At 39.0% G+C, this 22,805-nt stretch overlaps 1 protein-coding gene across 3 annotated transcripts in view; it reads right to left on the bottom strand.

The window, feature by feature from the left end:
• Positions 1-1,680: 1,680 nt before the first annotated feature.
• Positions 1,681-22,805, bottom strand: part of TMEM175 (transmembrane protein 175) — a 31,952-nt gene continuing 10,827 nt past the window's right edge. The window contains exons 1-10 of one of the 3 annotated variants that reach the window (XM_081318765.1): positions 19,199-19,428; positions 16,310-16,348; positions 14,205-14,302; positions 12,554-12,605; positions 11,461-11,496; positions 9,675-9,758; positions 8,281-8,445; positions 7,148-7,226; positions 5,630-5,759; positions 1,681-4,958 (exon numbers count right to left, since the gene is read on the bottom strand). In XM_081318765.1, coding sequence (XP_081174891.1) covers positions 4,292-4,958; positions 5,630-5,759; positions 7,148-7,226; positions 8,281-8,445; positions 9,675-9,758; positions 11,461-11,496; positions 12,554-12,605; positions 14,205-14,302; positions 16,310-16,348; positions 19,199-19,345 — 1,497 coding nt within the window. In that variant the 5' untranslated portion in view covers positions 19,346-19,428 and the 3' untranslated portion in view covers positions 1,681-4,291. Of the gene's footprint in view, positions 4,959-5,629; positions 5,760-7,147; positions 7,227-8,280; positions 8,446-9,674; positions 9,759-11,460; positions 11,497-12,553; positions 12,606-14,204; positions 14,303-16,309; positions 16,349-17,350; positions 17,386-19,198; positions 19,429-22,805 lie in introns of those variants that run through there. The other 2 variants (XM_081318766.1, XM_081318767.1) reach the window with 2 other exon arrangements.

Below are 22,805 nucleotides of genomic sequence, written 5' to 3'. Positions count from 1 at the left end.
AAGAAGAAGAAGAAGAAGAAGAAGAAGAAGAAGTTGGAAGGGAATGTTAAAATAACCAGGATATGTATAACTGAAAATTATTGATAAATGTAAGAAAGTTTTTTTTATTTGATTGATATAATAAGAATTGTATTAGTTTCATTATGAGACAGTAAATATTAAGGGGAAAAGAGGAAATAGTTAATGTAGTAGTTTGAGACTTGTACTAAAGATATTTGTATGTTACTGAATTATCGATTAATTCAGCTGCCACGTTGCTTTTTGAATATTTAGGTGTAAAGTTAGAAAACCAATAAAATTTATTTTAAAAAGAGAGAGAGAGAAAGAGAAGTGACTTAGACATTTTCCTTCACCATTTAGAGTAGCTTGAAAAGTATGTGTATGTGTATGTATGTATGATTTTCATGAAGGGAACAAAAAAAAACTACTCATGTTTTTACAGAACTCATAGTAGATGGGGAATAGCTGATTTAGAAAGGGAAATAGCAAAAGAGGATATATTCTAAGTTCCAAAGCCATGTAAAGTAAGAATTTTGTATCATAGATTTAGGTCTTCAATTAACTCTGCACCTCCATCCATGGAAAGGAAACTACACTCACAATATTTTCATGACTGCACTTTTTGGTCAAGATACAAGGAAATTTTACTGATTTAACTGTCTGACTATATCAAAGAATAGATATGTTCATAGTAAACTGTCATCCCTGCAATCAACCCTAATAGGTAATCCATTCTCTTCAAAATGGTCTTTGATATTAAAATTGTAGTCTCCCTAGCATTATGCTGATTTTTTTCTATGCAAGAAGACAGTTTAGCCTGGGCGTCCCAATATTTCTTAACTTTTTAAGTAAGGGACTAAGTAAATATCCATTTCTGCAGAATATAGTATGCAACCAAACAGATTCAATATTTTCTAAACCCGGTGTACTACCTATACACAATCTAAGGAAAAAGATCAAAAAGACAGCTAATTACTCAAGAAAAAAGTAAAGGTTAAAAAGAAAAAAGATACGAAGTAGTTTCTGAACTTCTTTATAGCAGTTTTAGACACAATTATAAATTTACTTTGTCTAAAGTTATGTTGTGACTCTTACTTCTATAATCTGTCCTAGGTAATTATTAAAACTACAAATCATAGGTTCATATTTTTTTTGTTTTACATCAAAGTCCACTATGGTTTTCCATTCGGCAATAAACATATCTTTTTTCTGACCAAACAAGTCAATTTGGTCATTGAGCTAAGTCAAATGTTGACAAATATCTTAACTGGGTCTTTCCTAGTTTAGAAAACTACAGATGGTTTCTTCCTCCACTGAATTAAGAGAAAAGATACCTGGAAACTTTCACCAGCCATGTTAAGTGTTGGATTTCAAGGCCATCCAGAAGTTCCTAAAATACTTTTCAAGCTACTCTAAATGGTGAAGGAAAATGTCTGAGTCACTTTTCTCTCTCTCTCTTTTTAAAATAAGTTTTATTGGTTTTCTAGTTTTACACCTAAATATTCAAAAAGCAACGTGGCAGCTGAATTAATCAATAATTCAGTAACATACAAATATCTTTAGTACAAGTCTCAAACTACTACATTAACTATTTCCTCTTTTCCCCTTAATATTTACTGTCTCATAATGAGACTAATACAATTCTTATTATATCAATCAAATAAAAAAAACTTTCTTACATTTATCAATAATTTTCAGTTATACATATCCTGGTTATTTTAACATTCAATCTTTATAGGCTATCAATGTCCTAATTAGTTTTTCCCATTTTTTAGTTTCCCATTAATATTTAAATTTAACATTTAATATTAGCATTTAATAGTCACATTCTTTTTCTCTATGCTATGGGGAATAGGTTTTACTTGAAATAGTGACAAAGACATTTTTGAGAAGAAACATTGAAATGATATATCAACTCTTGATAAAAGTAACATCTTTAATAAAAAAAATAAAAGATTCCATTTAACGCATAAGTCATCTAATAAAGGATCAGAGCACTGCAGCTGTGTTGCAATTCAATCTATCTCAAATCTCAAATATACCATATCTTGCAAACACATATTAATGAAATACCATAAATTCATTTTACATTTATATAATATAGTGCACTGGAGAAAGAAAACAAGTTATTTCACAGCTTGCCTGTGTAATGCTTTTAAAGAAGTTCTACTATTCATTTATTTTATTTTTTGAGAGCAGTAATGATGAGTTTCTGTTGAAAAACTACACCAAATATTATGTGCAAAAATTCTCACATCAAATGACAAAAAGAATTTATCAGGAAACTTGTAGACATATCAATAGCTTGATACTGAAAGCAACCTTGTTAAGGCGCGGAGGAGAATAATATTGAAGAAAAAAAGCACAAAGAGCTAGGAAAATATTTCACATTTATGATATGAGCCAACTACCCTCAAAAGGCAACATAAGGCTTCCAAAGGATTATCTGTTTCAAGGCTCTAGCATCAAATAGAATCTTTTTTAAAAAAAAACACCTTATTTATTTGTTCGTTTGTTTAATTTGTTAAATTTATCTCCCTGTGAGGTTAATCTGGGTGGCTTACAACAATAAAACAGAAAAAAAAATGATAAAAAATGTAACCATAACAAGAGCAAAGGAATAAAACAATAAAAATAAACAATGGAAGTATCATAATATGATACAGAACTAGGGAAAGAATAAATGGAAATGAACATCAACCCAAAAAGCATAAGGACAAGAAACATTATTGCGTGAATAGAAAAGAGGTCAGATTTTAAACACATCATTTCACCTTGAGGATGTGGAGTAACGATAGTCTTTTCATTATATCCACAGGGAATCAGTTCATAAGCAGAGGACAAACACACATCACCATGCATTGTACAAATTCGCAGGTCACTACCATTCACCCTTCAGCAACCATTCAGTTATGATGAAACTAAACAAGAGGAACTTACGGCAGTTCCCTGGAGTTCCAAACACTGCAACATCTCTGTGGTCGCGTGGCATTTTTACAATTTCTGACATTCCATACCAGCTTCCCACAAATAAATGTTTTACTTGGGTAAGTTTCCATTTGTTGATTCTGTGCTGCTAGATCTGCTGGCAGCAGATTTGTTTTGACCCTTGATCAGCTAAGGAAGCCGGCAGGAAGTTGGAAGTCAGAGTCACGCAAAGTCCTCATTTAGTGACCCACACGGTCCTCACTTAACAACAGTACCGGGGCCTGCCAGAATTGCCATTGCTAAGTGACATAGTCACATGATGTCACACTTTACAACCCTGTTGCTTAGTAAAAGAGTTCCCGGTCCCAATTGTCATGATAATCCAAGGACTACGGTATTTTAAGTTCTACCTTTCCATCATAACAGAATGATCTTCCTTGTTTCACTAATCGTTCTTCATCTACTGATAAATTCTAAATGACTGGGATATAATACAGTATCACAATAATATTAATTTATTTTCTGAAAATTACATTATTAAAGCTATGGCTATTAACACTGGATTCTAAAGGATACTTACGAAGTAGGCTTGTCACATTATTGGGGCAATAATGGGACAAACCTATATCGTAAGTATTTATTTATTTATTTATTTGTTTGTTTGTTTTTATATACCGCCCTTCTCCCGAAGGACTCGGGGCGGTGTACAGAGCAAGGTAAGTATACAGTAAAACAATAGTAAAACAAATGAAAGTATCCCCTCATCAAGTTATAGCTTTGGTTATACTGACAGCCAACTCTTTCTAAATATTCTCTGAACATTTAGCATGCTGAAAACATACAGGTTTCTTTAAGAAGTGGCCAGTGCTGAATGAACTACTTCTTGTATAATTGTTGATAGTAATTTGTTGACTCACAATTGTTTGTTCAGTTAATCAGGTTACTTTACACTGATTTGCTAGATTACATAGATTAGACAGCAGCTGTTAGGGTTGCAACTCCAGACACACATTGAATTATTTAGCAGTTTAATACATCCTCCAGGTCACTTAATGGCCATGGAATGGATAAGGACATTCATATTATAATCACCTTTCCTGGCTATGACAAATGGCACTTCCCAAGAAACTGGTAATGCCATTATTTTCTCCCAAGCACCTTATGATTCCTCACTAATCGTCTATGATCAATGAGGCTATTGAGGTGATACGTATTCTAGCCAAACTCACTCTCCAGATGCCAGTCCACGAGTAAAAGGGAAAGCTGAGTATCCCTAAAGAAAGGAACAATTCAGTTTTAGATGAATCCAGAAATCTCCAAGTCACAGGAGTATCTTTATTTTCCATGTAAAGTGCAGGGGAAACTATGACAGCGTATCGGCTGGGGTTAAACAGGCTTCTTCTTCTTCTTCTAAAACATTGTTCTTTGGCCTGGCCATCGACATTATATAGTTTAGTATCATCAAGCCGATTCTGACAAAGATGCGCAATACAAGAAAAGCAAATGGGACGATTATTTGTGTGAGATGAAAAATAGACGTACTCAGCTCGCTCACAACACACGTCAGGCAGAAGACTGCAAAGCTCACGCAGGGGTAGAGAGAAAGCTTGGCAAACATGAAGGCATGTTCTTTGCCACCGTACCTAGCAAAAGGATGCAATGTCTCAACTTCGTGGAATAGCGCAGCAATCCATATGCTGAACTGGAAGATGCTGGCAAAAAAAATGGTAACGCAGCTGATCTGAATGGCTTCTATTTCGTTGTAAGACTTCTCGGCAAACTCGCTTGTCAGCTGATAAGCAAGAGGAAGTCCACCAATAAAAGCCAAAGAGAGGGTGTTAAGGAGGGTCATCAGTCGGGTGGCTTTTGTCACATGGAGGAAGAGTGAATGATGGACAAACCAGAGAAGACCAATAGTTACAAACGATCCGAAGTAGGCAAGGAAACTTGGACCAAATTCTCTCAGTGCTTCAGCAAGATGACCATTATATTTCTCATTAACTATGTTATTGTCAGGAACATTATCTTCACTGTTGAGTAAAGTAAACAATATATATATATATATATATGTGTGTATATTTAGAATATTTAGAATATATTTAGAATACCCTCACAACAAATAATCTGTTTTAAAGTGATACTTCAACTTCGGTTGACTGAGTTTGTTTATAACCTCAATAATGCCTTGAATACATTTCATTCCATGCCTAGCCAAGAAGAAAATATAAAGGCATCAGACTACTTTTGTTGTGACTGTAATAGAGCTCTGCTTCAGGAATAGTCACGTCTGATTACCCTGGAAACCATCTGCCAATGTGGGTATGCAATACAGACCTATACAAACTCACCCATTCCTTTATTAAAGTATATATAATCTACATTCTGTTGCATTTCTAGCAAAGTATTTACAGCAATAAATTTTGAAGATAATATTTAAGTGAGGAAGCTCCAGAGCAAACTATAGACCAGGATACATGGCATGCTGTTACATTCCTAAATAAGTGGTACCTATTTATCTACTTGCATTTGCATGCTTTCAAACTGCTAGGTGGGCAGGATCATGTTGACCATGATGATCAGGATCATCATGCCAACCATGATAATAAATATCCTCAATTACAGATACTATTTTTTTTCCTCTTAGCAGTGCATGACATGTGAAAATACTGGGTGCAATTTTACTCTATTGCCGAAGACTTACCATATGTCCAGAATTAACAGAGTTGCAACAATTGCATAAACTCCATCACTGAAACTTTCCACTCGTTCCTTACTCAAGGGTTCCTTAAGGTAAGAAGTAAAATACTCTACAGGGAGTTCCTCCTCTTGACCTGCCAACAAAAATGACCACGCTTCATAAAATTGGTTTCCATGTTAAGGTTCTTTGTAAAGCCCACAACCCCTTCCTCCAAAAGCACTATCAATTTGGATTATCATCATTCTTATACTATAAGTGCTTTGTTTACCCGAGGTTGTTGGGAAGTATCATATCTGCAATGTTTTTATATAGGTAATCTTCGTTTAATGACCATTCAGCGATGGTTTGAAGTTATGGCTGTTGTGGGCCCTCTTTGGTCATGTGATCAAAATTTGGGCACTTGGCAGTCCACCTGCATTTAACCATCATAGTGTGTGCTTCAACTCCTCCTGACTGCCTGTCTCCCGCCATCTTTGCTCTCTCAGCTGCCTGCACTCTTCTGCTGCCACCTAGTCCTCCTGCCCCCAGCTTACCTTCGCCACTGTCTTCCTCCCAGTGCTGAGGCTCCAGGGAAGACACACAAGAGCCTTGCAAAGAGCCAGTTTGGTCCAGCAGTTAAGGCACCAGGCTAGAAGGCGGGAGTTTGTGAGTTATAGTCCCACCTTAGCCATGAAAGTCAGCTGGCTGACTTTGGGACAATCACTCTCTCTCTCAGCCCAGCCCACCTCACAGGGTTGTTGTTGTTGTGGAAAAAATAGGAAGCGGAAAGAGTATTGATATGTTTGCCACCTTGAGGTATTTACTATAAAAATAATAAAGATGGGTTAAGCAAAAAAAAAAAGGCAATAGCTGCCTCAGCTGTGTATATTTCATCAGAATATTTCACATGGTGTGGTAGGATGGAGGGTTTGTTGTCACTGTGTGTTGGGGGGAGAGAGCACGGGGGGGGGGAGGCTCAGTTAATCTCAATGTACACATGTTGTACTTTGACAATAAAGGTTTATTTATTTTATTTTATTTATTTAGTAGTGGGAAGAAAATCAGCCATCAGGAGATATACAGAAATACACATCATTCAAGAGAGACAACAAAAAGGTGAGGAGGAAACAAAAAGACCAGGATACATTCTTTCCAACAGCCAACACCCACATAAGCAGGAAGTAACATCAGACGAACAATCAAGCAGAAAGCAATATCCTAATCAAGGAACTATCAAGGAGCAGGCAGGGCAAGTTACTGTAGATAAATCTCAGTAGCACTGATGATGTTACCTAGTTGGGTAATGAAATGTCTGCAAGCAAACAGCCAAGCTCAGAGAACATCAAGGACTCCACAAACATTTCACTAGAAAGTTGAGGAGCTTGTGAAAAGGATTGTACTGAGAGGAAGCAGGAAATTATCCGGCGAAGCGACTGAACCAAAAGATGAATGCTTAAATGATGATAAACATCGTTGGTATACATCATCTAGTTCTTAAATTTCCCTGGGGAACTTAAAAAAAACTTTATAAACAACACTCACCAAGAATTCTGCTTCTAAACCATTTGGTTAGATGGCTGAGAAGTGGGAAAAAAATAATGAGCCCAAGAAACATGTATGACTGCAAGGAAATAAAGAGATACAAGTTTACTGAATATTTTTGCATTACTACAATGTAGAAAAGGATACATTTCCATTTGTCCTACTTGTCACGTATTGGGTGTTCCATAATTATTGTGTGTTCCATATTGTGTGTTCCATTTAGCAAAAATGGGTTTTAGAGGAACACGTCATCACAATGAAATAATACTGGCAATTCAGAGTCATGTACTTTACAATTCCTTACACAGGACTCATCGGCTAAACAATGTCGGCTGGCGACCCCCAGGGGGAGGGCCTTCTCTGTGGGAGCGCCAGCCCTGTGGAACCAGCTCCCCCCTGAGCTTCGGATGGCCCAAGATCTCCGGTCCTTTCGCCGCGGCCTCAAAACACTCCTTTTCTCACCTGGCTGACCTGGACTGACAGGGATTTTAATTATGTTTTTAATTTTTAACTCTAACTTTTAATTTATTTTAATTTTAATTTATTGTACAGAGGCCTTTAATTTTAATTTTTTATCTTAACTTCTGTATTTATTATATGTTACTGTTGTTAGCTGCCCTGAGTCCTTCGGGAGATAGGGCGGCATATAAGTCCCAATAATAAATAAATAAATAAATAAATAAATAAATAAAATAAATTTCAGTGCTTATGGACCTCTTAAGCATACATGTCCCTGAGAAAGACAGCTGCTTCTTTTATGTAGTCTGTATAAAGCAACAATTCTTTCCATTATAATAATAAGGCAACTTTTTCTTGCAATTCATAAAGAATCCTAATAGCAAGGATGATCTTCAAATGCTTTATAGAGCCAGAAGAGAATTACTCTCACATGAAGGAAAGCATCAAAAGGCTGGAATAACTCCCAAGTCTGAAACAGTAGAAAAACTGTAATGTATAGATCAGGGGTGGGGAATCATGGCCCTTTCATGACTTATGGACTTCAACTCCCAGAGTTCCTGAGCCAGCCATGATTCCCTACCTCTTGGAAAGACCCTCAGCGCATCTTATATAATCACTAAATTTAAGGCCCACCACAACATTTGGGAAACACTGTTCCAGTTCAATGAACCTACCAATGGAAAGAAGAAAAATGAAAAAATGGCAGCCAAAAAGCTCAGCGTTGGTCCTCTCAGGATGATCTTTAAGATATGGTATTTATAAAATGCCTTATTTTCAGATTCCTGTATCTGATGATTCAATAGATACGAATGTCTGAAGCCATATAATACAATCATCACCTGAAAAACAAGAAAAGCAGAGAATTGTTAGAAAGCAAAGAATTTTTTGGCTGTAAATTCAAATCACAGTATGGGTGCTTGGAAGATTTCCCTTGAGCTCCAATAGGGATATGCTGCACTTTGGATCCAAAGCTGAATAGGTATTTTGGAGCAGATGCAAATACACATACCATAATTTTTGAGGCCTTCTTAAAGAAAGCAATATTACTTTTCTGGGCTTACAGAGCAACTGTATGCCCACCCATGTCAAAGCACCTTATTGTAGCATCCTTAACTTAAACTGGGAGAATGATGGCTCAGAGATTAAAGATGTTGAGGTTGTCAGCTGACAAACTGACAGCCTGGGTTTGAGACCCAAGCGCTGCACAACAGGTTGAACTCCTGTTAGTTGCCCCAGCTCCTGGCCACCTAGCAGTTCAAAAGCATGCAAATGGGGGTAGATAAATAGGTACCACTTCAGTGGGAAAGTAACAGCATTCTGTGCTCCTCGGAATACAGTCATAAAACCAGAACACAGTTACAATGGTTGTTATGTCCCAGGATCATGTGATCACCATTTGCAACCTCCCAGCTTCTGACAAGCAAAGTCAGCGGGGTAAAGCTGGATTCTGAATAAGTTTAATGACTGTGGTGATTTGCTTAACAACCATGGCAAAGAAGTTGTAAAACTGGGTGGGACTCACTTAACAACTGCCTAGCTTAGCACTGGAAATTAGACTACCTGAACGTTCTCTCACAAAGGAAAATAGTGTTAATCTTGTAATTACTACCCATCTCATTTTAACTATGGTTTACTAAACTATGCAGTACAGGTAGTCCTCAACTTACGACCACAACTGAGCCCAAAATTTATGTTGCTAAGTGAGAAATTTCTTAAGTGAGTTTTGCCCCATCTTATGACTTTTCTCACCACGTTTGTTAAGTGAATTTGTTAAGCAGTTCTTAAATTAGTAACACGGTTGTTAAGTGAATCTGGTTTCTCCATGGACTTTGCTTGTCAAAAGGTCACAAAAGTTGATGATGTGACTCCGGGACACTGCAACCGTCATAAATGTGTCAGTTGTCAAGCATCCAAATGTAAATCACGTGACCATGGGAATGCTGCAATGGTCATAAGTGTGGAAAATGGTCATAAGTCACTTTTTCAATGCCGTTGTAACTTTGAACGATCACTAAACGAACTGCTGCAAATTGAGGACTACCTGTACTGAAATATAAAACAACTATACCTGGATAACACCAATTACAACAGCACAGCTACTAAAGATAAAAAGGCCAAATGGTTCCTCAGGAAAAGACGCCATTAAGGAGAACTGCAAAATAAAAAAATTAGATTCTTTCTGTATTTCAGAACATATTAAAGCAAGTGGTTAATCTGAGATCCTAGGACCAAATCTATCTCCCCAAATCCCTTTGGTGACTCTCCATGCCTTGCCTGCTTCAAATCAATCTGCAGAAAATTGGTGGCAGGAGTTGCTGTTGTTACATACATTCCATGTTTGGCTTATGGTCACTCACACAACCAGTTGAGCCCTGGTCAATTTCAAGAAACAACAAAACTTACTAGTAGCAATGTATATTTGCTCTTTCTCACACCCACACTTACCCAGGTCCATCACAACTAGCCACTTCATAGTATTTTACAGTCCTCTCTAAGTGGATTATAGGGTCAGCATATTGCCCCCCAACAATCTGGGTCCTCATTTTACCGACCCTGGAAGGAAGGGAGACTGGGTCAACCTTGAGCCAGTCAGGATCCAACTCTTGGCAGTGAGCAGAATTAGCCTGCAATACTGCATTCTAACCACTGCGCCACCATGGGTCTTATAACTAAAGTAATAGGCTGTTAGGCACCAGCCAGAGGGATGGAAACTGCCAATTCTGGATCCAAGGATGACTCAAAGAGCAGGCTTCGGGATCTCTTTTATTCCGCCCCCCCAAAGTCCTTGCTTTCTTGATTCACAATACTGTCAGGTATTCTTGCCTTGTTGATTTTCAAGTCAGTTAGCTGTTGATGGGGCTTAGATTTTCTATCTGCTCAGACCCAACTTCCTTTGTCTGGTTCAGATGCAGGTTTTTTTTCTTTGTTTTCCTTAACAATTTAGTTCCTTCTTAATTACCTCCCCTAAGCGATCTTTTAGACAAGATTCCTGTCTGTTTTAGGTGCTTACTCCATCTATAGGTATGGTAGCTTCAGCCTAGTCTCATATGATCATTTTGAGAAATAAAATATATACAAATTGTAGTGTGAGCTCTATAGTTTTTAAACATCAAAGAAAAAAATATCCAAATTCCATTCCAAACATAGGCAGTACATATATATATATAAATTATAACTGTACATTATATATATTATATACATTATAACAATATCCATGCTTCAGATCCACCCATTTTACTTATTCTTCACTAGCTTCTACCTTATGGAATATTCACCAGCAAGAAATATGTGAAGCCTCCACCTTGTTGCAATTCTGGAAACAGTTCAAAGGTCTTCTGCTGCAATTTGTGTTTGATCCCAGATGATTGACTGCGGGCGCCTCTTTCGATTTTATTTGGGTGTTATCCTTGTTTTTTGTGGTTATTTTCTGTTTTGGGTTTAGTTATTTATTACTCTGCTTCTATGTTTTCTTTTTGTCTGATGTTTGATACCTCCAAAGTCTGATCCTACTAGATCAGATAAGGTAACATCTATAGTTAATTCATGCATACTCTTACCCATTGTGGCTCCTTCATCTTCAAAATGCATCCTGTGTTGGATCAGCAGGTTTAACGTTTTACATCTACTCAGTTGATCTCAGATGTATCAAATATTGGCTCAAGATGCCAGCATGCTCCTAAACTCTATTAAATAGATCACGTTTGCACAATGTACTGAACTACAAATCAGCACCTGCACAGGTGAAAAACACAGCTTGCGTGGTCAGTTTGTGGTTCAATGCAATGTACAAATCTGGAAATTTGGTAACCAATCCAGGCAGCAGTCTAAAGATGTGACATAGAGTGTTTACTTACTGTATATGGCAAAAAAGTAATGCTCATCATGCATGCCTAGGAAAAGGGAAAAGTGATTTAGCAGATGAAAAGAAACCGTCTCCTGTTCACATATACAGTAATTCAATTATCATTCTGTGGAGTCAATCAATCAATCAATCAGAATAGAGCTGGAATGGACCTTGGAGGTCTTCTAGTCCAACCCCCTGTTCAAGCAGGAGACCCTACACCATTTTAGACAAGTGGCTGTCCAGTCTCTTCTAAAAACCTCCAGTGATGAAGCACCCACAGCTTCTGAAGGCAAGCTGTTCCACTGGTTAATTGTTCTCACTTTTAGAAAGTTTCTCCTTAATTTGAGCTTCTCTCCTTGATTAATTTCCATCCATTGTCACCTGTCTTTCCTTCTGGTGCTTTGGAAAATAAGTTGACTCCTTGTCTTTGTGGCAGCCCCTCAAATACTGGAATACAGCGATCACATCACCCCTAGTCCTTCTTTTCTCTAGACTAGCCATACTCCATCTTAGTTGCTCTGCTCTGCAATTTTTTTCAAAGTCTCAATATCTTTTTTTGCAATGTGGTGACCAAAACTGGATGCAGTATTCCAGATATGAATAATCTTACTGTTATGGCTTAGCATCCTACACTAGACCGTTGATCTGCTGAAAAATCCTCATTCTGAAACTACCTCACTTTTGATTTCTATACTAAGGGAAGGAATGGGGTGGAGGAGCAAGTCATTTTCCACACAGAATTCTGAGACTTGGCTTCCATGGTGTTTTTTTTTAAATTATTATAAAATCCTATAAATGCCGTTTTTATGTATGTATTATGTATACTATTAATCACAAATCAGTATATTCTGCTTTCCAAATCTTATTCCCTTCATACCCAAATGGCCATTTTGAAATGATATGACTTGAATTTTAAACCTCTCCACGTACATCAGCACATTTCATTTAAAAAAAAATTGAAAACTCAAAGCCCCAAATACCAACACTGTATCAGTACAATGATTTAAAAATATCAAGCTGCATTTCATCCCTTATTAAGAGCTGGGAATATCTATCATTTAAAAAAATAGATGTAGGATTTTTTTTTAAAAAAAATCACTCACCAAATTTGCAAGGGCAAGTACATCATCAATGAGTTCAACCACCTGAAAAAGTCTGGAGGAAAAACAAAACAAAACTATTGTCTTATAAAACAGACCCACAAAGTTTTGATTCATAACTAAACTCATTCAAACTGACAAGTCTTAAACTTGGTGATAGTTATCAAATATTCCACTGTGTGGCAAAAATGGAAACAAAAAGAAGATGCAAAGGAAACGGCCAGTGAAAATTCAGGAATTTTAAAAATTCCTAAAATGCCTTTAAAGTCAGCAAATTAGACATCCTCAATTCCAATCATCAGGAACATCAAGACTTTCTGGTGAAGTCATCCAATGCATTGCTACTATTCTTGCTTGTTCTGTTATTTCAAGAAAGGAAAACACACTGCATTTTTTTTCCTGGTATGTCTTACCTTAAAGGAATTAGTATCTCCTTCCTATGTGAGTTTGCTGCAAAACACAAGGGTAATTCTCTGGAATTTTGCTCTCTCTCTCTCCCCCTTTGGCACGTGCAAAGGACTTATTATCTTACTTAAGTTTATCATATTTCACCTATAATGAGTTTCAGATGAGATAGCAGAATTCTTTCTCTATTTGTCATTTATTTATTGACCTACTCTGAGTAGATAAAGCCTTCTAGTCAGTGCTGGAGGCTGCCTGGAAAAGATCTTTTCTTACCAACATTTTTGGAAGTGGTTTGCTACTGCCTCCTTCCTATGGCTGAGAGAGAGAGCTGGTTTTGAGCCCAAGGCATGACTCCTGATCATAAACCTGGTGCTACGGTATAACCACTACATCAAACTGGTTTCTTCACTTAATTAATACAATAACATAAATTAGAGAATTCTGTCTCTTCTGAAGAAGGAAAAGGAATCAAGTACAGATGTTGGCAGTAAATCAAGCAGATACTAGAGCAACTGTCATTGCTACCATCTGAGAAATTATTATTCTTCCTTGATTTTTTTTAATCTTGTGTCTAGCTGATCTTGATTGGTTTTCATGTATGAACTGGTTCAATCAACAATGCCATCTGCCCAAAAGAATATGAATGACTGCATCTGCATATTAAGGTACATCATCATATCTCTGCTTCTGGCTACACATGATCCACAAATTCACTTGTTATGGTCTGAAAATCATGGTTAATGATTTATTATTACATGTCAAAAGGGCCAATAGAGCAGGATCAACAAACCAAAGTTTAATGCAAGCTGTGACAACTTGAAGGGTGATAACTCTTATATCCTAATGAAAGATTTGGAGAAGTACTTCATGATTGCTTCCTTGAGAACTGGTATCCTGATGGAATTTGTCTGGGTTCTTAAATTGCATTATTTTGAAGACAAGTCTAACTGGTTGGGAGAGGCAAGTAATCTCACTCATAAGGCTGAGTGTAGCAAATTTTGCAAACCAGACTGTAAAATTCGCTTGGCAGTAATTTCAGCATGGAGCAGAATTGTGTAGAAAGAACAAAGTGGATCATAATGAAAGAAGAATAAATGAGAATTAGGTCAAGTGAGATGCCCATCATCACATCTACTTTCTTTGGCCACACAGACTAGTTATTGGTATCCTGTTGTTCCATTTCTAATAACTTCCGTTAGGTTAAGGGCTTCACAGATGTACAGTATCTAAAACACTCCAAACTGCATACCTGACATGAGCTGCCCAGGCAACTGTTACTATCAAAAAGGTCATCAGATAAACAGCAATTTTGGTGGCTAGCAGCTGCTGGACATTCTCTCCAAGTTTCTGGAAAAAAGGCACAACCTTCATCAAAAAGCTGACAAATTGTTCTTCTTCCATATGACACTACATAATTCCTTTTCAAATAAACAAATGCATGAAAAGGTCCCTTCCAGGTCTTCTATTCTATTCTATTCTATTCTATTCTATTCTATTCTATTCTATTCTATTCTATTCTATTCTATTCTATTCTATTCTATTCTATTCTAATTCTAATTCTAATTCTAATTCTATCCTATACTTTTTAAAGCAGTGAATGTCTCTCCTCAATTGTTCCAAGGACATAAAGCTACTGTAACCTAGCTCACAAAATACAAAAATCAATGAATAAGAACTCATCCTGCCTGTAATTACTGGATAATATTTTAGGAATCACAAACTGGCTTATAAACTGTGTTTTCATTTTCAGGAACTGCAAATAAAGCTTATTGTTAATGATACACCTTCTCATTTGTTCAATCCTGTGTTATCCCTATGCTTTGGAAAGCAGACTCAAATATTCAGGGCAATTTCCAAATTATTTTATTTATACCTTGTGTATATACACACATATGTTTATGTATTTTATACTGTTATTCTACATTTATATTCTTGATTGCTAATTATAATTTCTTCTTGTCATGTATGCGTAGTTGAACAGGCTTTTTAGCATATTTCATATAATATTATCTTTTTGCCATTTGTTTGGTCTGTATGTATTTTTCTTAACTATCCTGGCATTGTCAATTTTGTTTTGAACATTTTGAATATTTGAATACCAATTTTCTTGGGCTGCTAAAAGACTGTAATAAAGTTAAATAAGTAAACAATATTATTTAAATTCTCTGCTTAAAATACCACACTCTTGTCTTTCAGCATCTGCTACCTTTTCTGTACAGTACTTTGAAATCTATATCACAAAATGCCCAATCTCCTGAAACAATTCTTCATTATATATTCAATTCCTGACATGCTCAGCCATGAACTCCTTGACATCCAAATTCTCAGTCCCCTTCCTAAGATTACTCAAATTTCTCTCGGGAATTTACAAAAGTGGTCAAGAATTAGGGGGAAGAAAAATATGTTGTAATCTATTGTTCTTTCCTATTATTCATAATAGATTTCATCCCCCCCTTTTTTCTGGGGGGGGGGAGAATCAGAACAGCATATATCAATGAGACAATAAACAAAGTTGGTTTCCAGGCTGATGATAACAATACTTACAGATCTCCCTTTGGGCTGACAAATTATGGCATTTTGTACTGCACCCACTAGAGCAGACATGTCAAACACAAGCCCCGGGGGACAGATCTGGCCCGCGAAGTGGTTTCATGTGGCCCGCGAAGCCATCCTGGAAACAGTGAGGGAACGGCCCCCACTGCCTTGGCTCCCGCCCAGGCCGGCCAGGAGCCAATGTACAATTTTGTGGTGGTCATCTTTGCTGAAATACATTCAGTCTTAGCTCCACAAGGCCATCTGGAAACAGTGAGGAACCGGCCCCTGCCGCATCCGCCCCGCTGTGGGTGCTTGAGGGCTAGGCTGGGCATTTGACCTCCGCATCACCGTCCAGCCTCCCCCACCGCATGGCCTGAGAGGAACAGTGAGGCTCCTCCAGTGGACCATGCCTTGGCACTTGCCCCAGTCCCATCTCCTTCTGCCAGAGACCCTCAGATTTGTCCCACTCCTGCCCAGGCCCCCATAGGCACCCTTGACGCGAAGAATGTAGAGCTGGCCATGCTCACCCAGTAGGTCACACACACTCCAGCCACGCCCAACAAAGTAGGCCACACCCACACTGGCCACACCCACCCAGCCCCTTAAGGGTAACCGCTATGCTGATGTGGCCCTCAGTGAAATTGAGTTTGACACCCCTGCACTAGAGGCTTCGCAAATCAAATGAGGCTGAATTTCAGTGATCAATAACATCATCCACTGTTATAACAACCTTACTGGAAATTCAAACTGCAACTTTAGTTATTAAACAGAATCAAAACTGACCTCTATGTAGAAATATGAAATAAGCAGTATTAGTACCTGGTCTGGATGTATCTTTGTATGTGCCACAGGTAAAATCTGAAACAGAAAAATCATATAGCTAAAGTAGCGTACAAATTTTAATATGCAAACATGAAATATATGTGCAGAAAACATCTGTGCTTCTGAAAAGAAATCAAAAGCAGAAATCCTTGTGCTGAGTTACTTCCATACCTTTCCAATGGAAAAAAAATATGGAATATAATATTGTTTGGCAAGGATGTTGGACTTCATTGGAATTGCTGAAGATACTTAACAGTAATTATTTTCTAAACTGACAAATCTCAATAGCTGAATTACAAAATAATATGAACCCATTTTTGAAATGTGCATTAAAAGTTTTTTAAAAGAACAAAATTAACACAAACTAATAAAAAAGCAGAAAAGAAGCAAAAGAAATAGAAAACAGACTTTTAAAAATGTGTTTTGACCATGCAGTCCAAATATCAGCCTAAATTAAAGCCAACAATATTCCCATTGAGCACCTAACAGGTGGTATGTGACCATCCTAGAAAAGTAGTGGGGGAGGGGAATGAGCTGAACCGGTGGCACTGCACAAGCCTGAGCGAGAGATGGCTGGAGCTGCAGGGCTGTCAGGGCTGAGTGGAAGTGGCAGGATCAGCACCAGGCTCCAGTTAGAGCTCGGCGCTAATCCTGGCGCTTCTGCTGAGCCCAAAAGAAGAGCAGTTCAGCTGGAATGTTACAGCATCTCCAGGGCCTTGTGATTTACATTCACGTACTTGGCAACTGATTCATATTTATGACAGTCACAGTGTCCCAGGGTCATATGAAGTGACCAAAACCTGCTGCAACCACCCAGCAGACGGGGGGGGGGGGGAATAAAAACCAAATACCACCCCACCCCACCCCCGCTGCCAATCCTCAACAGAAATGCTCACAATGAAAACCTCGGACAGGAGGAAGAGCGTCACCGGGCGGGCAGGCAGGTGTCTTGCTCGGCTGTGGCTTGGGGGGTAGTTTTTTCAGTGCCATCATAACTTCGAACAGTCACTAAGCGAACTGTTGTAAGTCGAGGACTACCTGTACTTCACTTTATTCCTTTTTTTTTGGTCATCAAGTTTTCGACATCTTGCTAGCCGAGTGGTGGTACTCGCATGTTGCCATGTCCTAAAAGTGGTACAATGGGTGAAAAGGTTGAAAAGTCCTGCTCTAGTGGACTTCACCATGCAACATGTGGGATCTTTGTTAAGTGAAATATGGCTTGGTGATCTAACCCAAGTGCTTGGATTCACATACAGTATGGGTTCTCAAAACCTAAGTTGGGCATGATGATTTATTTACAAGCCTCTCCCTCTGAGCAACAGACAGAGTTCTCATCTTTGTAAATGAAAATTGAAAACAAAAGCCAGAACATAACATCACTAAGAGCAGGGTCAATGTGCGACAGTCTGGGACAGAATTGAAGATAGCATTGTTTAAATATCTACTGTGAGTGAGAAAGCTGTATAATCTCAGGTCGGTTACCAGCTCTGTCTCAGCAAAAGTCTCACACAGTTACAATGAGGGTAAAGAGGAAGATTTTTGCGTAGTATATAGATAGTGCTCGACTTATGACAATAATTGAGCCCAAAGCTTACGTTGCTAAGTGAGAAATTTGTTTAGTGAGTTTTGCCCCGATTTTACAACTTTACTTGCCAGGTTTATTAAGTGAATCACTGCAGTTGTTAAGTTAGTACAACGCAGACATTAAGCGAATCTGGCTTCCCCATTGACTTTGCTTGTCAAAAGGTCGCAAAAAGCAATCACATGACCCCAGGGGACTCCACAGCCATCTTTTAATATGAACCAGTTGCCAAGTGTCTGAACTTAAATCATGGAACTGTGGGGACATAGCAGTGGTCATAAGGGTGAAAAACGGTCGTATCACTTTTTTTTCAGAGCTGTTGTAACTTCGAACAGTCACTAAATGAACTATTTGTAAGCACTTCATCACACTGTGCTTCCTGAAGAAACGGAGGAGAGAAACAGACAAAGCGATTTCTTTTATGATCGACAGAAGCTAACCACCGCTTGATGCACTGCAGGAGAAAAGTTAATATTTTGCAGTGGGTGCACCGCAGCAAAAGTTGATACCTCCCTTCCCTCCTACCCACGCACCTACCTACCACCTCCTAGGATCTTTATCAGCCGTATCTTCCACCTTATTTTACATTACTTATAAGCAGTGCTTTTTTTGTAAAAGAAAAAGGTGCCGGAACTCACACATGTCATACAACCCCGCCCTGCGTACCCTACAAGGTTCCATCCAAAAAAGCTCAACCAAACTCAAGGTATGTATTTTCCTGGGGTAGAGCCAGTACTGGTACCGAAAGTTCCTTTACACACATAGGACCTCCTATGGCAGGGGTCTTCAAACTTGGCCCTTTTATGACATGTGGACTTCAACTCCCAGAATTCCTCAGCCAGGCATGCTGGCTGAGGAATTCTGGGAGTTGAAGTCCACATGTCATAAAAGGGCCAAGTTTGAAGACCCCTGTCCTATGGGAAACGAAGGCAGTGGCGTGTTTTAACCCCACTCCAGTCATTTTCATGGTTCCCCCGTGTGGATTCATTTAGGTCTAATGACCTAAGGGAAAAAAAAGCCCTGCTTATAAGACAGGGCAGCCGCCAGAATAGATGTTATTTTCTTTTGCATTCGCACGACTGAGGGATTCAACCGAAGTCGCTTGCAACGCACAGGGAGGGAGGGAGGGAGGGAAAGGGAGAAGCCGCCTCAGCCACATCAACCCAGCTCTTTCGGCACGCCGTCCTGCCTGGATCGAGTTACACGCCCGTTGAACTCCTGCCTGCCGGGACGCAGGGCTCCTTTTCCCAATGCGAGAGGGCTTAAAAGCCTCGCCGGTGCGCAGCGGCCTCCTCCACGCTTACCATGACGGTGGCGATAATGGAGAAGAGCGCGTCGCTGTACGCCAAGAGCCGCTGCGAGGCTTGGGTGCCGCCGCCCAGCTCGCCCAGGGGCCGGTCGTGGCGAAGCGGCGTCGGGGCGAGCGGGGCACGTCCGCCCGCTTCAGCCATCGTCCTCCTGATTTTCGGAGGACGGGCAGAAACCGAGCCGGCAGCCACCGGCGCCGCCGCTTCCGCTTTCTCGTCTGCAAGGCGCCCGCCCTCCAACCGCTCCGCCTGGGCTTTTGCGCGGGGAGGCGCTGCCGGCCTTGCACATCGAGAAGCAGGGAAAGAGAAATCGCGGGATTAAATTTTTGCTCGTGGGTCTTTGCTTTCTTGGACGAGCGGCTCCCTCTTTCGGCGATTGTTTCTTCCTGCTCGCGGATTGTAGTTATTTCATTTAAAAAAAAAATCTGAAACCAAACCTTTGGGCGGCTCACAACCCAACAACAGCAACAACAAACTCAAAAATATTTTCAACGGTGAAATTAAAACGAGCCCACCCAGCCCCTAAAACATTGGCAAGGATTTGTGACCATTTGGTGACCCTTGTCACAAATCTTTTTTTCAAAAGACAACTTCTTGGGGTTGTTGTTTTTTCCCCCTTGAAAACGTTTCGTTTCTCACCCAAGAAGCTTCTTCAAGTTCAGCTTCTTGAATGAGAAGCGAAACGTCAAGGAAAAAAACCAAGAAAGTCCAGTTGTCTTTTGAAAAGCACCTTCTGTCCTGGATGGCTGAGAATCTCCATAAACAATCTCCTGTTGTTGTTGTTGTTGTTGGTCTTCTTCTTCTTCTTCTTCTTCTTCTTCTTCTTCTTCTTCTTCTTCTTCTTCTTCTTCTTCTTCTTCTTCTTCTTCTTCTTCTTCTTCTTCTTCTTCTTCTTCTTCCCTCTCTATCCTCATCCTCATCTTCTCTTTCTCTCTTCTCCCCTCCTCTTTCTTTCCTTTTCTTCCCCTTCCTCTTTCATCTCCTTCTGCAAATGCAATTCCAGTCCTTCACTCTGGCAACCTTGGCTGACCAGAGAAGCTGATGAAGACTGGCCCAGGGTGGATGGGAGATCTCCAAAAATGTTCGGCACCTACGGGAGAGGCTGGGAAATTAGCAAAATATCCCAGAAATAAAGACAACCAGACAGCATTTTCTTATTGCTGCCAAGAAGACAACATGGACGTATCTGTATTCTCATCAAGAGTTGACCCTGACTGGAAGGAGACTTATGTGCAGCCAGGTCTTTTCCCATTCACATGGCCTCTCTAAACAGCTGAGTGTGGAAAGATGAAAAGAAGTAACAGCAATATTAACATGAAAATAAAATATATTAATGAAAAAACAAAATGAAATAAAATAGCCTTGCTGTTTAGCATTGAAACTGTCACTCTGAGGCCATCATATCCTTCCAGCCATTTATCTGGGGGTGGGTGGATGGGTATATAAACAGTTTGAATGGATCCATCCCATATTCCAAGAGAAAGCTACTGCATTCATAATGCATGATGCCATTGCTAAGTTGCATTCTTAGTGATGCGATCAGAGAAAACTGAACAGTTCAGAATTTAGCTATGAGCAGTTCTCATTACAACCCAGGTAACATCTCTACTCCATGAACTGTGCTGGCTACTAATCAGTGGTGGGATTCAAATATGTGAACAACCGGTTCTCTGTGTGGATGCCGCTTGCAGAAGTCCATTCTGGGCCTGGGCAACAGAAAATTAGCTACCAGTTCTGCCGAAGTGGTGCAAACTGGCTGAATCCCAGCACTGCTACTAATAGGATTTGAGGTGCAAATCCAAGTGGTAGATATAAAGTCCCATAAGCCATAGGTTCTAGTTATCTGAGGGACTGCTTGCCTCCCATGAGTTCTACTCATCCTTTAAGAGCAGAGATAAGATCTTCAGGTCCCATGGACTATATATATTCAAATTACCTCTATATGAACCTGGAAAAACTGGCTATTCCTCCCGATTGGGTGTTTGTTTTGGGCTGCTATTCTTCTTTTTCCGATATTATAATATTTCTTGCCTTATTAGTTTGTAAGCCATCCAAGTTTCATCTTTTCACATTATTTTTATCTTGTCCAAACAGAATATGGGCGATTATTGTGAGCCCCTCAAAATCACTTAGGAGATGAGCAGCTTTTCTCTCTCTCTCTCTCTCTCTCTCTCTCTCTCTCTCTCTCTCTCTTTCTCTTTTTCTTTTCTCTCTCTCTCTCTTTCCATCTATCCAATTTATTTGCTGACCATCTCATAGTTCGGGCCACTCTGAGCGGCTTACATCAAGATAAACAAACAATAAATTTTAAAAAATGTGTCAGTAGGGCCAGACAAAGCAATGCAGAGAAACTAAACTGGATTCTTGCACCTAGCCATTTTGGGTGATGTCAGACCCAGCCTATCCACTGTCTTTGTCTGATTGGTAGAGCATTTCCCATTGGCTGCAGGTATGTTGAAGGGAGATGAGGGTGAAGTCAGATGAGAAGACCAAAGAGGACACATCTTATGCCACATCTTATTGGTTTATGGCATAAACCAATCAGGACACATCTTATTGGTTTATGGCATAAACCAATCAGGAATCAACTTGACAGGGATTCACAAAAAAGGCGGGGTAAGGGTCAGCAATGTGGGAAGGTCAATTTTATGCAGAGGCAAAGTAGGTTGCATCTGTTAAATATATATTTATTTTATTTAATAAATAAATATTTTAAATACGTAATACATATGTGGAAACAATTATATTTAATCAGGTGGCTAGTCTTCAGCAGACACTAGGGACACTCCGGAATAGAAACTCACTGGTAATGTTTAGCTGGCCATTCTCTTTCACCTCTATCTACCTCACAACATTATCGTTTGGGGAAAAGTAGGCCTACAAACACTGTCTTGAGCTCTACTCTGAAAGGTGGATATTAATGTAATAAATAAGATTTTCTCTCAGTCAAACAGGAAACAGAATGAGAGCCCCAAACCATGTCACCTGAGAAATTAATTTTTTTTATTAAAGAGTTTTACAAAAACAACATTTTACAATATATCCCCAAATCCCCCCCACCCCAAACCCGCCCACTTCCCCCCCCCACTTCCCAGAGCTAAATACAGGATTATAGTTACAATAATCATATTCTAAATAAAAATTATGCATAATATACAATTAACCAAATTCATAATGTGCTTTAACTCCCCTTTAACATAACTACAAACAAAGTACCAATAACAATATCCCACTAAAATCTACTCATAAGCTAAATGGAACTTTTTAGTCCCATATTTGTTCTGAATATAATTTATCCATCTCCTCCAAACTGAAATATATCTTTCCTGTGAATGATCTTTCAAATAAGCAGAAATCTTAGACATTTCTGCAAGATTCGAAACTTTAAACACCCATTCTTCTATAGTAGGCAAACTATCCTTCTTCCAATATTGTCCCACCAGTAACCGTGCTGCTGTTATCATATTCAACATCAAATTAGTTTCTTTAACATCACAATCTACAACAATACCCAATAAAAACAATTGCGGAGAAAACTTTATCTTTCTCTTAAAAATCTTTTGAATGTTCCACCAAATTTTGATCCAAAAAGCTTTTATATTTC

Source organism: Vipera berus (assembly GCF_964194415.1).
Source record: "Vipera berus genome assembly, chromosome: 2".
In the NCBI taxonomy this organism is placed as follows: domain Eukaryota; kingdom Metazoa; phylum Chordata; class Lepidosauria; order Squamata; family Viperidae; genus Vipera; species Vipera berus.
Note: the sequence above shows the minus strand (reverse complement) of the source record. Positions and strands in the feature narration are given on the sequence as shown.